At 41.0% G+C, this 13,830-nt stretch overlaps 1 protein-coding gene across 2 annotated transcripts in view; it reads left to right on the top strand.

The window, feature by feature from the left end:
- Window positions 1–13,830, top strand: part of Nup205 (nucleoporin 205) — a 67,433-nt gene that overhangs the window by 24,508 nt on the left and 29,095 nt on the right. For both annotated transcript variants that reach the window (XM_028866103.2, XM_028866104.2), the window contains exons 14-22: window positions 1,304–1,354; window positions 2,864–3,073; window positions 5,695–5,794; window positions 6,352–6,489; window positions 8,004–8,193; window positions 9,712–9,832; window positions 11,844–11,925; window positions 12,197–12,361; window positions 12,681–12,805. In XM_028866103.2, coding sequence (XP_028721936.1) covers window positions 1,304–1,354; window positions 2,864–3,073; window positions 5,695–5,794; window positions 6,352–6,489; window positions 8,004–8,193; window positions 9,712–9,832; window positions 11,844–11,925; window positions 12,197–12,361; window positions 12,681–12,805 — 1,182 coding nt within the window. The remainder of the gene's footprint in view (window positions 1–1,303; window positions 1,355–2,863; window positions 3,074–5,694; window positions 5,795–6,351; window positions 6,490–8,003; window positions 8,194–9,711; window positions 9,833–11,843; window positions 11,926–12,196; window positions 12,362–12,680; window positions 12,806–13,830) is intronic.

The raw sequence follows: 13,830 nt of genomic DNA, 5'->3' as shown, positions 1-13,830 counted from the left end.
TTCAGACATATTTCTACTCATCAAATGCAGGAAATAGATATTCATGTTTTTTATACTGTTCCTTTTCCCCTGTGCCCTTCCTGCCCAAAACTAGGGGAGTGAAGTATTTGAGTAGCTTTCTGTTATCGTGGTTTTAGCCATTAAAGTGCCGTCCAACTGTTTGATAAGTTTTACAGAAATTTTCAGAGCAGCTACATGATATCTCAGGGAATGATTTTTCTTTTTCTAAAAGTCAGCTCTGTTGGAATTATTCCATTAAGTATTGTTTTCTCTATGTGATTCCCTAAGTAGAAAGAATATGTTTTAGAGCAGTGGCTCTCACCCTTTCCAAGGCTGCCATCCTTTTATACAGTTCCCCATGTTGTGGGGACCCCCACCATAACAGTATTTTCGTTGCTACTTTATAACTGCAATTTGGCTAATGTTATGAGTCATAATGTAAATGTCTGATAATACAAAATAATATGTGACCCCTGTGAAAGGGTTGTTTGATCCACAAAGGGGTCACAACCCACAGGTTGAGAACCATGCTTATAGAACTAACTTTCAAGGAGCTCCTTAGGTGGAATATGCATTTGTCTCAGAGGTAATACATATAAGGGGGCCTGTGATTCTTGTTAATTTGTTCACATAAACAGAGGCTTCTAGATTTTTTTCCAAATGTGCATCCTGAAGCTGAGAATAGCCATTAAAACAGTTAATGGAGTTTATTGTGTATCTGTGTGCTGGCCGACTGAGACTGTCGTCCCTCTCCTGGTTCACAGTAATGCAGTACTTGCAGTGTCCAGCCTCTTCCCTGCCGTATGTGACTGGGTGTGTTGTCTCTAGAGCAGCACCGCTCTTTGTTGTTGTTTTAGTCTGCACAGTGGAGAAGGAAGTGTGAAGCTGTGTGGTTTATCCTGCCACAGGCACCGAAGGGCCGTGGCACACTCAGGAAGAACTGACTCAGCTCAGACTTACCTCTTCTCAGGCTGCTGCTTGGTTACGTATGACTGGTTGTGAGCAGAGTGTCTTGAACATGGGTCAGGTTCTACCCTGTAAATCCTTTTCAAGAGCAAATTCCAGAATATCCGAGAGGAATTTGCTCAGAAAAATAAATTGTATGCTCTCAGAACTTAGCAGTTTTCTGTATGTTACAATTCTGTCTGCCAGAACAGCTAATGAGAGTTGATCAGGGACTCCTTGGTGATCACTTACGATAGAGTGAGCCTGTAAGAGTGGTGGGGGAGATGTGTAACTGTGCCATGCCATTTCTGCTCATTGATGGACAAGGATGCTCCTGATATGCATTTCTTCCTTTCAGATACTGCAGACCGTCAGGGTTCCAAGCCAGAGGCAAGCTATTGGTATTGAGGTAAGGTTTTTTTTTTTTTGTTTCAACACTACATTCATTCATACAGTAATGCCAAAGTAAAATTGTGAGAAGTTATTTGTAGATTATTCAGTTTCTGTAATTTTTAAATTGAATATATTTGCTTTTGGAAGGTTCATTAATACTGAAATGGAGACAAAGTCTTTTTATTATTATTTAATTAATTAATTAATTTATATACTGTATGGTCATGTGTATGCCTAGGCACACATGTGCCTTGGTATGTGTGTGGAGGTCAGAGGACAGCCTTGGGGAGTCAGTTCTCTTCTTCCATATTGTGGGACTCTGGGGATCACACTCAGGTTGTCAGGCTTGGAGGCGAGCATCTTTATCTGCTGTGCCGTCTTGTTCATTAGGAAATGAAGCAGTCAGTGAAAGAAACGAGTGTGTTCAGAGTTGGAAAAAGGATGTCACATGGCAGCCGTTTGAGTGGAAAGTCTTGATTGCAATTGTTTTAATTAGGTTAGTTAAGTCAACTTGGAGTGAGAATTAATGTTTGTTTGAGATGATATCTTGCTTTGTATCTCTGGCTGATCTTGAGCTGCTAATAGTCCTTCTTCCTCAGATTCCTAAGTGCTGGATAACAGTCATGTGCCACTACCTCCAGTGGGAGAAATTATCTCTATTCCTTTTCTGTCTTTTTATTTGTTACATCTATTTATTTATTTATTTTGCAGGAAGGTGGCACATGCTGAGGCATGTCAATGGAGGTCAGAGGGAAAAAATTTTTTTTCGATTTATTTATTATGCATACAGTGTTCTGCCTGCATATATGCCTGCAGGCCAGAAGAGGGCACCAGATCTCATTATAGGGGGTTATGAGCCACCATGTGGTTGCTGGAAATTGAACTCAGGACCTCTGGAAGAGCAGCTGGTACTCTTAACCTCTGATCTATCTCTCTAGCCTCTAGGGGAACATTTTTAGTTGTCAGTTCTCTCTCTTACAGTGTAGAATCTGGGGGTCAAATGTACATCCTCAGACTTGGCAGGAAGCACCCTTACCACTGAGCCATCTCACTGTCCCCTCTCTTTTTCTGTTACTTTTGAGATTAAAATTATATCGTTTCTCTTTTCCTTTCCTCCCTCCAAGCCTGCTATATACTCCTCTTTGTTCTCTTTCAAATTCATGACCTCTTGTTTATTAAGTGCTGTTACATGCATACATGTATATGTATATACATACATATTCCTAAATACAGTGTGCTCTGTATGTCACTTGTGTGTATAACCAGTTGGTGTGCTGTCCTCTTACTTGTAGAAGTGTGTAAAAATCTATTTTATTTCAAAGTTAAGATACTATGTGAAAATTTGAAATTCTTCTGACTCATTAGATTGATATAATTTGGTGTCATTTCTGCTAAGTAGGAAGTACTATTTGTTAATTATTTGTGTTGTGATATGTCATTGTTAATGAGTTAGTATCAGCAAAATGCTCTTTTTTGATAATCATTAGCTTTGTATTGCTAATTCTCTTTGTTCTTTTCCTTGAAGGTTGAACTCAATGAAATAGAGTCCCGTTGTGAAGAATACCCCTTGACTCGGGCCTTTTGCCAGTTGATCAGTGCCCTGGTGGAGAGCTCATTCCCTTCTAATCTGGGCGCTGGCCTGCGCCCCCCTGGCTTTGACCCTTACTTGCAGTTCCTCAGGGATTCTGTGTTTCTCCGATTCCGTACGAGAGCTTACCGGAGAGCAGCTGAAAAGGTGATATTCAGAGGAAACGTTTCTCTCCTTTTAACTTGTCAGTTTTTTCAACCAAGGTGTAAGGCTATAAATTCAGTTCGACTTTTGGAAGTTCATATAATTTATAGTCCTAATTCTGTAGTCCTTACTTGGATTATTCATGTGTCTTACAAATAAATTTGGGCATTAAAATAGACACAGTTTAATGATCAGTGGCAGTTTTCTGATAGTTCACAGTCAGTCCTTAACTGAACAATATTTTAAGATAAAATCTCACTATGTCTCACTAAGAAGATTTTAACTAACATTGAACTAAAACCTTTCCACACTTGTTGGAAACACATAGGATGCTTTAGATTAGGAGTTGTATTGCCCTGCGGTGGTGGCGCACGCCTTTAATCCCAAGGCCAGCCTGGGCTACAGAGCGAATTCCAGGACAGGCTCCAAAGCCACACAGAGAAACCCTGTCTCAGAAAACAAAAACAAAAAACAAACAAACAAACAAACAAACAAAAAGTTGTATCAATTCAAGCTGGCTTGTTAGTTCTGTTAGCAATTCTAGGTTGTGGATTATTCACCCCGAGGGAAGCTATGTTATGAACAAGTGGACTTAGCTACCGTGGGTAAATGCTGAGAGCAATGATGTTTATGCACATCTTGGCTCTGCCCCTTGACACCACCGGGCTCATCGTATATATCGTTCTATGTAATTCTAGTATTACTTCGAGGCAGGTACTATTAATGTTCCAATTTTACAGATGGAGGCTTAGCAAAGTTAAGGAACTTGCCTAAGGTCCAGGACCAGGATTTGAACATAGGACTCTGTCTTCAGATCCAAGCTCATAACCACTAATCTATGTAAGAGACCCTTCCAGGTTCTTATGTAGTTCACCTTTAGTGTATAATGCTCATTTAGTGTATATTATCTCACAGAATATCCTTGGATATAATTTATAGGAATGTTTCTGCTCTACTAGTTTGTTGTTTTCTTAGCCTGCTGGATGTTTTGTTATATTAATGATTATAGAATGAACTTAGTTCATGCTAATATTGAACAATTCAGAACATAAGAAATTTTATCACCCCAGTCCTGTTACCAAAAGAAAAATAGTAATTTCTAGTCTTTTTTCTTATTTGTACACACATTTAAATAACACTAGAAAGCATACCTTACATTACTTTGTATTGTTTGCATGGAGATTACAAGTGATTATGAAGATTCACTTAAAAAATGGCCTTTAGATGGCTGCATAGTATCCATTTCTTGTATCTATACCTGGCATAGTCTGATTCTTTGCATTTTCATCATTAGGGGTCATATGGTGATCTAATATTTAGTCACAGAAACAGAGTTCTCTTTGCTTTATAATTTATTTCTTAGTGATGATAAATACAAGGGGATACATTTTATTTCATCTCTAGGTCTCCTTGTTAACATAAGTCTCCTGATCCAATGAACTATTAATAGCAGCCATGCTTCACTAAACATATTTCAATGAGCAATACATGTGTAATCATTGCAGTCTTTTCAACAAAATCTTCCGGCACATTTTAAATGTCTTATTTGTCTTGTCTTGATAAGGTCATTCCGACCTCCGCGTTTGCAGTACTAGTCAGCCTCGTTCTTTGCAGATAATTTTTTGCCCATATGAAGCTTCACCTCAAACATTGCTGCTTTCTTTGCTGCCACCTAGTTTATTTTCCCTGAAAAATTGTTGTCAGGTTTTAGAATGTTTTTTCCTTGAAGCTTTCTTTAGTTTAACTTAGGTAACTATATCTTAAGACAGTGGGATCTCATGACAACAGTGCTTTGGGTTGACGTTAATACTACAGTTAGAGGTAGTAGATTTAACAGTCTTCAAATCTTGAAAATTCAAAAAGGCCACAGTGTAGTCCCATTCTAAAACTCAGCCCTGATAAAATTATGTAGTTTAATGACTTTTAAATAATCATCAAAAAAAGCAGAATTACTAGACCTCTGTGTTGGGGTGAGGGCATTGGAGGTAGGGGCCCACAGCTGTACTGTGTAGAGCAGTGGCTTTGTATGTGCAGGCTGGGTTCAGTCTCCAGCACCGCAAAAGTAAATTATGTAAAAAAAAAACCTCTGTGCAATGGATTTAAAGCACAGTTTAAATTCCGCTGGATATAGCTGTACATATGTGTCCTTCCATGTAAAGTATTTTAAGTCCGTCTTTAACAGTGAGATGGTCATGGGGTCATTTAGGGCATTTTGACTGGTTGTTGGGCAGAGCGTGTTTGCTGCTGAGCTATGTAATCTGAGGGATTCAGGCACTGTACCAGCTTCACATGAGCGTCCTAGAGAAAATGTGAACTCTTTGAACTATAGAGAAGTCAGGTATTGTAATTGTAAAGTGAACATGGCCAGGTGCTTGTAAAAGAGCTCAACCTTCGACTGAAGAGACACTTCTTAAGTAATCTTTAAAAAACGTTCTGTCTAGAAAAAAGCCAACCTGTTATCCTTTGACAAATAACAACATGAATTAAGAATGTTTGTATAAATTAATAAAGTACACAAGGGACTTTGTCTCTTTTCTGGAGAGCAAAGTGGAGGGAGTGAAAAGCTTGACAATTCCCCCCTTGGACTGTTCATTATTACTGAAATACTTGTTTTTTTCCTGTAGTGGGAAGTTGCTGAGGTTGTCTTGGAAGTGTTTTATAAGCTACTGAGAGATTATGAGCCTCAGCTCGAAGATTTTGTAGATCAGTTTGTGGAGCTACAAGGTAATTGTCTAGAGTATTTATGATTTAGTGATTGTGTATATAAATGAAAGTTAAAAATTATGATTTAAATTAGAATTTAATCAATGCTTTACTGTTTTAATTATGTTCTGTTTAAGAGAGAAAATAGGATTTTCCTGAGTAGAAGGTTAAGTACTCGGGTTATAGTTCCTGTGGTGATTGGTAGTGGGCACTGGCACTCACTCCTCAGGAACTGCTCAACAGTTCGTGTCATTGTCCTGACTTGAGGCTTGCCTTCTTCGCCTGTGTTGATCCTGTTTAAGTTACAATGTCATACATTTCACAAAAACAGAGGGTCTAACAAAAATGGTGATTGAGGGGCCAGTGAGATGGCCACAACTGATTCTTTATGGCTAATAGCACCTGCATGGTCTCCGTCCAGTCCCTGGACTTTACAGTGGAAGAGAACTGACTCCTACAAGCTGTGCTCTGAACACACACACACACACACACACACACACACACACACACACACACACACACACACAATTGTTGTAAGCCAATGCCGATTCACCATCTTTTGGACTGTGTCTGTTTAGGAGAAGAAATCATTGCCTATAAGCCGCCTGGCTTCAGTCTGATGTACCATCTTCTGAATGAGTCACCGATGTTGGAACTTGCTCTCAGTTTACTGGAAGAAGGAGTTAAGCAGCTGGATACCTACGCACCTTTCCCTGGTATGTGCCTGTAAGTCTCTGTGACTTCAGAACTGGTGACATCTTTGTCTTTTATACTGTAAGAGTCTTATCTAACAGTGGTATTTTCAGTGAGTTATTATTATGAGTGAAAATAGACTGAATTACAGAGACTCCTTCACTGTGACTATCATTGCAGGGTCTTCTGCAGACAATTAAAATGTTTCTTTCTCTTTCACATCTTTCACATGCTTAACTCTGAATCTGAATCCTGTGATACTTACAGAAACACGTACTATAGTCTGGTTCATAGTGTTTAGTAAGTGTTAATTATTATCATTGGCATTACTTACTGTTTGTGAAGTGCTTTCTCTGCAGCTGGCTCTCAGAAGCGTAGCATGTGTTTTAATACATTTCATCTGCACAGAAGCCTTATGTGGCAGATCGTTTAAGGAAATGATGCACAAAGAAGTTACACTGAGAGCTGGGATTTGATCCTTGGCGGTTAGGCCCCAGAGCCCAGGCTTCATACTGCTGTGCTGTATTGTCTCTAGTGTGGCAGTGGTCTGAAATAGAAAAGTCAGATTCTGAATATAGGTTTGTAACTGTAGAAAAACTTAGGGCCTAACATTTTAAATTTGAAAGGTTGAGATTACAAGTGACCCTTACTATATTTTCTGCTTTTTCTTTAAAATTTTTTTGAAGGGTTATTTTTATTTTCTGTATGTGAATATTTTGTCTGTGTGTATGTCCATGTATTATGTGCATGTCTTGTGCCTGCGGAGGCCAGAAGAAGGTATCATATTCCCTGGAATTGGAGTTATAGTTGGAGATGAGTTACCATTTAGGTGCTGGAATAGAACCCATGTTCTCTGCAAGAGCCAAGTGTTCTTAACCACTGAGCCATCTCTTCAGCTTTATTTTGACAATGGCTATGTCTGGAAGTCAGTTTCTCACTCTCAGCACTATTGACACTTTAGCTGATATAGTTCTCTGCTGTGGGTGCGGTACTGTGTGTTGTGTGCTGTTGACTGGATTCCAGTTACACCTTCCCAGTTAGGACAAACGAGAGCGTTTATAGGTGTTGTCAAATGTTCACTGGGCGCACATCACCCCATTCAGAGAGCCAGTGCTCTAAAACAGTGGTTCTCAACTGTGGGTCACAGCCCCCCTTGGATCCCATATCGGATATCCTGCATGTCAGATGCTTGCACGACAATTCATAACAGCAGCAAAATTAGCTATGAAGTAGTAATAAAATAATTTTATGGTTGGGGGCCACCACAACATGAGGAACTGTATTAAAGGGTCGCAGTATTAGGAAGGGTGAGAACCACTGCTCAAGCGGATCAAGGAAAAGATAAAAGAGACGCTAATATCTGAGTAGCCTGGGTCACACAGATCATGGGTTTTATATGGGCGAAAGCTGTTGTGAAGGTGCTGTTGAACATTTGTAACAAGAATTATTTGAGACTAAAACCTGCCTTTTAGTTTGTTTTGTCTTGAGTGCTGTGTGTCTCTAAGATTCATTTAGTGTAACTTCCTTTGGATTACAGGAAAGAAGCACCTGGAGAAAGCAGTTCAGCATTGTCTAGCACTCCTCAATCTCACTCTGCAGAAGGAGAACCTTTTCATGGACCTTCTGAGAGAGAGTCAGCTGGCTCTCATCGTCTCTCCTTTGGAACAGCTCTTGCAAGGAATTAACCCCAGAACTAAGAAGGCAGACAATGTGGTTAACATCGCCAGGTAAGTTACATCTGTCAGTAGAGCATGAGCAGGACAGCTCTTATTCTCTCTCTTTTTGTTGTATGTTTAATACATCACAGATGATCTGTTTGGGCCTATTTTAATCTTACCTAGTTTCACTCCTTTGATTTCAGTCACTTTCTTTTTTCCCTTCCTAACTTATTCTAAGTCCTAAAAGTTTTAGGTTCAAAATGAATAGTATTTGTTTTCTGTAGGAAAATGAATGTTTTTGGGGGTGGGGAGGGGATTGTGAGCCATCCACAGCCTGTATACATAGATGGATATATACCCGTGCATTTGCTAACGTTCTGGTGGTTGCTGTTGTATAGCTTGTAGAACCAGTCACTTGCTTCAGCTTCATAAGGTGATCTGTGGAAGTGTGCTTCTGTCCACATAGCCTTTTGTGAGGACAGTTTTCTTGTACCCTTATCTTAGTTACGTTTCTCATTGCTGTGATACAACAGTGTGACCAAAAGCAACTTGAGGAGAAAAGAGTGTTTCATCTTACAGCTCTTAGCTTACTCTCCCATCACTGATGGAAGTCAGGAAGGAACTGAAGGCAGAAATTTGGAGGCAGAACCTTAATCAGAGGCCATGGAAGAATGCTGCTTACTGGCCTACTCATCACGGCTTGCTCAGCCTCTTATAGCACCTAGGACCATGAGCCCTGAGGTGGCACTGTCCATAGTGAGCTGGGCCCTCCCACATAAGCCATCAATCAAGAAAAATCACTGGCTTGCCCATGACCTAGTCTGGTGGAGATGTCTTCTCAATTGAGGTTTCCTCTTCCAAAATGATTCTAGCTTGTGTCAGGTTGACATAAAACTAGTTAGCAAATCCTTAATCACCTTGTCAGTACTTGATTTCCTACATATACAAAGGCCTTTTTCCAAACAGTCATTGTGGATTAAGACTTTTACACATGTATTTTGGAAGGCATGATATAGCTTATAGGAGGTTCTTTGTAGCTAGAAGGGAAACACCTTTCTCTCGTTTGTCCGAGAGTGTTATATAGGTAGGTAACCTTTGGCTTTATGTTTTTTTCTTTTTTCTTTTAAGAGTTTATTTATTTATTATTATTATTTGTTTTTTGTTTGTTTTTGAGTCAGGGTTTCTTTGCATAGCTTTAGAGCCTGTCCTGGAACTTACTCTGTAGACCAGGCTGGCCTCAAATTCACAGAGATCTGCCTGTCTCTGCCTCCCCAGTGCTGGGATTAAAAGTGTGTGCCAACTATGCCCAGCTAAGAGTTATTTATTTTTAATTTTTATATGTATTTGTGTGTTTCTACTTGTCTCTGGGCATCACATGTATATGTGTGCCTATGGAGGTCAGAGATGTTGGATCCTCTGGAGCTGGAGTTTGAGATAGTTGTAAGCAGATGTAGGTGCTGAGAGCCAAACCAGGTCCTCTGCAAATGCTCTTAACCATGAGCCATCTTTGAGCCCCTAAATTTTCTTTATTTGGAACAGTGACAAGCCAAGTTTGATCACATTGTTCTTCAATGTTTTCTTCTGAAGGTATCTCTATCATGGAAACAGTAATCCTGAATTGGCCTTTGAAAGTGCCAAGATCCTCTGCTGTATCTCTTGCAATTCCAACATTCAGATCAAACTGGTTGGCGATTTCACACATGACCAGGTAACTGATTGTGTTGTTGATGCATTCTACGGGTCATGGTGTCTGGATGAGTTGTGTTTCTGTTTGTGGAATGATCCTGAAAGAGTAAGTGCATTGATAAGGGATGGGTGAAGAACCAGCCAGGAAGTGAATACTTCCGCAGCAGAGTACCCTCTGCAGTGTGCTCTGTGAGTGTTTACACTCCAGTATGTGACTATGTAGTCTACAAAATGGCTGTGACTAGGCATCTGAAGTGATTGATCTTGCAGCCACATCTGTTTGCTGAGCTAATTACCTTTGTGGTTTTCTGGTGATCCACACTTGTGGTATGTTGGCTATTATAGAATGTATTTAAGGATTTTTTTTTCTTTTTCCTGAGACTGTTACTGTGTTGCTCCAGTGATCCTCCTGCCTCCACCTGTGGAGAAGTTGACACTGTGGGCCTGTGTTCTGTACCAGCTCAGATGCGCCTTTTTCTTCTCTTCCTGGTAGTTTTTGTTTCTCCTCTTGTCATTTGAAAGGGTGTTGTGTTGCCTTGGCTGGCTCAAGCTCCACTGAAGAGGCCCTGCCTGACCCACGGTGGCTCTGCTCTCTAGCTCCTCTGCTGCCCTTGACAGCCGCAGCTGCACAACTGGCTCTGGGTGTCCTGTGCAAACATCTAGTGTCTGTAGGACGCTCTACTAAAATCTAGGCCTTTGCCGGCTCCTCCTCAGCCGTGGTTTAAAGCAGAGACGTTTTGTCACTTTGGATGAAGTAGATCTTGATTCTGTTTAAGTTTTTGTTTTGTGTGTAGGAGAGAGAGGGAGCGAATATGCACAAGGTGTGCACAAGGAGATGCGGAGGTCAGGACAACTTGTAGGAGTCCGTTTTCTCCTTTACCGTGGGGTTCTGGGGTTTGAATTTGGTTCATTGTGCTCAGCAGCAACACCCTCACTCACTCAGCCAGCTCACTGGCCCCCAGATCTTCATGGACTATAATTCTTATGAGACCTTTCACATGACTGGGTTCCCTGCCACTGTGTCAGTTGTAAACTCTAGTTGTAACAAATCAAAGTGACCTCACATCTTTATAAGTACCCTTGGAATGATGGCACCACCAAGGCTGAGAGCCACTGTAAGATGCGGATGCGGCTTCTGGATCTGGCTTTTCTTTTTGAGAGTGGGTCTGGCTATGTGGTCCAGACTGGGTTAGAACCTATGATCTTTTTGTGTCTTCTCCCTCTTATGTGCTGGGTTACAGGTACAAGCCACCATGCTGAGCTTTAAATTAAATACAGATTATTATTACTGCATGCTGTTTCCAGCCAGGTTTCTTTTCTGTTTCCCCACTTCCCTTTTCTTTTTCTTTTTTGAGGCAAGGTCTCATTATGTAACCTTGGTTGGCCTAGAACTCACTGTGTAGACCAGGTGAGTCTTGAACTTAGAGAGACCTGTCTGCTTCTACCTCCCAAGACTGGGATTGAAGGTGTGTGCACCACACTTGGTCTGCTTTCTTTCTTCAGAGCAGGCTGACTTCAAACTTAGGATCATCCTGCCTCAACCTCCTGAGTGCTTGGATTACAGATGTATGCCACAGTGCTTGCTTTAATTATTTCTGTAATGAACTTATGTGTAGCAGTCTAAATAGCTAAATTTTCTTTTAATTAAAAACAACTAAAATCTTGGAGTGAGTGAAAGAGAGAGAGAGAGATTGTGATTAGTGGTTAAGAGCATTGATTGCTCTTGCAGAAGATCTGGGTTTAAGTCTCAGGACCCACATGGTGGCTCACAGCTGTTTCTAACTCCAGTTCCAGGGGATCTGGCAACTCTTCTGGGTTCCTTGGACACCAGGCATGCACTTGATGCACAGACATACATATAGGCAAAATACCCACACACATAAAATTCAAAACAAAACAAGTCTAAAATCTACACACTGGGGCAGAGTTGCCTTTGTTTTCACAGGTGAATGTCTGTAGATGCTCTGTGTTTATCGTGGGTTGTCTGATATGTAGAGTTTCTGTTAATTTGTCATTTCTGTCTGTGACTTCAGAGTGTGAGCCAGAAGCTGATGGCTGGATTCGTAGAGTGCTTGGATAGCGAAGACACAGAAGAATTTGTACGTGTAGAAGAGGGTATGGCTCTGACTAACACGTGTGCTTTTATTTTATTTATGTCCGTAGTATAAAGAGAAAAACGTTGACGCACTTAATTGTCTGGTGCTATTGTAAGAGAAATTGGAAATTTGCTAGAACAAATAAAGAGTTTTAAGATGCTTTAAATCAAAGCAGTTTAGTAGTCAGTCAAGAATTAAGTAGATGTGGGGTTCCAGTACATGCTGCTTGAAAGTTTGGTGTGCTTGTTTTACACTGATTTGTGATTTTGTCCTGTACTCTCTGTATTCAGGCTCAGAAGTTGAAAAGAAGTTAGCTGCAATCCGCCACGAAACGAGAATCCACATCTTGAATCTTCTCATCACATCTCTAGAACGCAATCCACCCAATCTTGCTCTTTACCTGTTGGGTTTTGAGTTGAAGAAACCCATCAGTACCACGAATCTACAAGACCCAGGTATAGCTGTACTGCACGTGGGCTCTTTTGCTTACGTGCTTGTTGATGTAAGTGGACGTTTATTAAATACTGGGCTCACAGAGCAGTTCACTTAGAAAGTGAGTGACATGTGAAGGGTATTGTGGGTCAGACTTTAGGATCAAAGCTGTCTAAACAGATTTAGAGGATTGAGATTTGTAATTTCCTGTGTCAGTATTTTCTGTAGCATGTTCACAGTTGAGCATGTGTTACATCTAAAATTAGACTTTGATAAAGGGAGTCTTGGGTTTGTGATGCAGAAACCCTGAGAAAATTTGGATTTCCTTTTGGTTCTGTGTAGGAGTGTTAGGCTGCCCTCGGACCTGCCTGCATGCCATCCTCAATATCCTGGAGAAAGGGACAGAAGGGAGAACTGGCCCTGTGGCTGTGCAGGAGTATCCTCAGCTGGCTGAGCTGTGCTACCAGGTACGTAGAAGATTGCCCCTTGAGGAGCTGAGCAGAGACTTGAGCAGCTGGGTTCCTAGATGGAAGAGTGGTGATTAGGATAGAAACGAGTTCACCAAACAGTTTCTCCAGCCTTTCTTTAAGGATAGAATCCGTGAGGCGTGAACAGTCCTGTAGATCTGAGGTGTGTGGATGGAGTGTTAGCAGTGGTGCAGTATTTCAAGTGGCTCTTTGGGGGTCTGGAGTGGGCTTGGGTCAGAAGATCCCTGCTTGCCATCTGTGTCCCCTGGCAGGCTGAGCTAGCTGGGGCATGTGCCTTCTCTGGTGTTGCGTTCTCCATCCGTGAAATGGATTGCCGAGGTGCAGAGTCAAGTACAAGCAGCATCTTTGAAGAAGCATGTAAAGAAGGAAGTCCTGCAGCTGTGGAGACGGCAGGATCTGATTAGAGTTTAGACTAGCTTGAGAACTTAAGTGTTCTGAGAACTAAGTTTTATAATTCATGACTAATTCCTCAACTTAGGACACTATGCTTCACATTTCATGGCTTAAAAAGTAGGATTATTCTCTCGGTGTAATGGAGACATTTCTGTTATTCTCATGTTATCTTTGTGATTTTTCAGTATTCACTTTTGTCCTCTGGTTTTTCCAAACGTTCATGCTTCTTTGAATCTGAATGAAATCTTCCTTAATGAGAGATCCGAGGTAATTGGAGCTCATTGTTACAGGATCTGGTAGATATACAGAAGCGGTTGAGAAGCTAGGCGTCTAGGCGAGGCCAGGTGAGGGTGAATGAAGCCGGGTTGGAGACAGAAGAGAAGGGGAGGGTGCTCTCTGATCTTTCAGCTGATTTGTGTTTTGAGCTGATTGGATGCCAAAGCTGTCTGAAGATGGGTGTCAGTCTGCAGCAGAAATACTTGCTTTTGATTTTGCGGTCTCTCTTTATGTGTGCCTATTGTTCATTTAGTTGAATTCAGTACACAGATGTTTTTGTGTTCCTTTAAACCCTTCTATACAAATTTCTGTAGTCCCTTTCCTCCCCCTTTGGA

Source organism: Peromyscus leucopus, chromosome 3 (genome assembly GCF_004664715.2).
Source record: "Peromyscus leucopus breed LL Stock chromosome 3, UCI_PerLeu_2.1, whole genome shotgun sequence".
Lineage (NCBI taxonomy): Eukaryota > Metazoa > Chordata > Mammalia > Rodentia > Cricetidae > Peromyscus > Peromyscus leucopus.
This window is presented reverse-complemented; position numbering and strand designations above follow the sequence as displayed.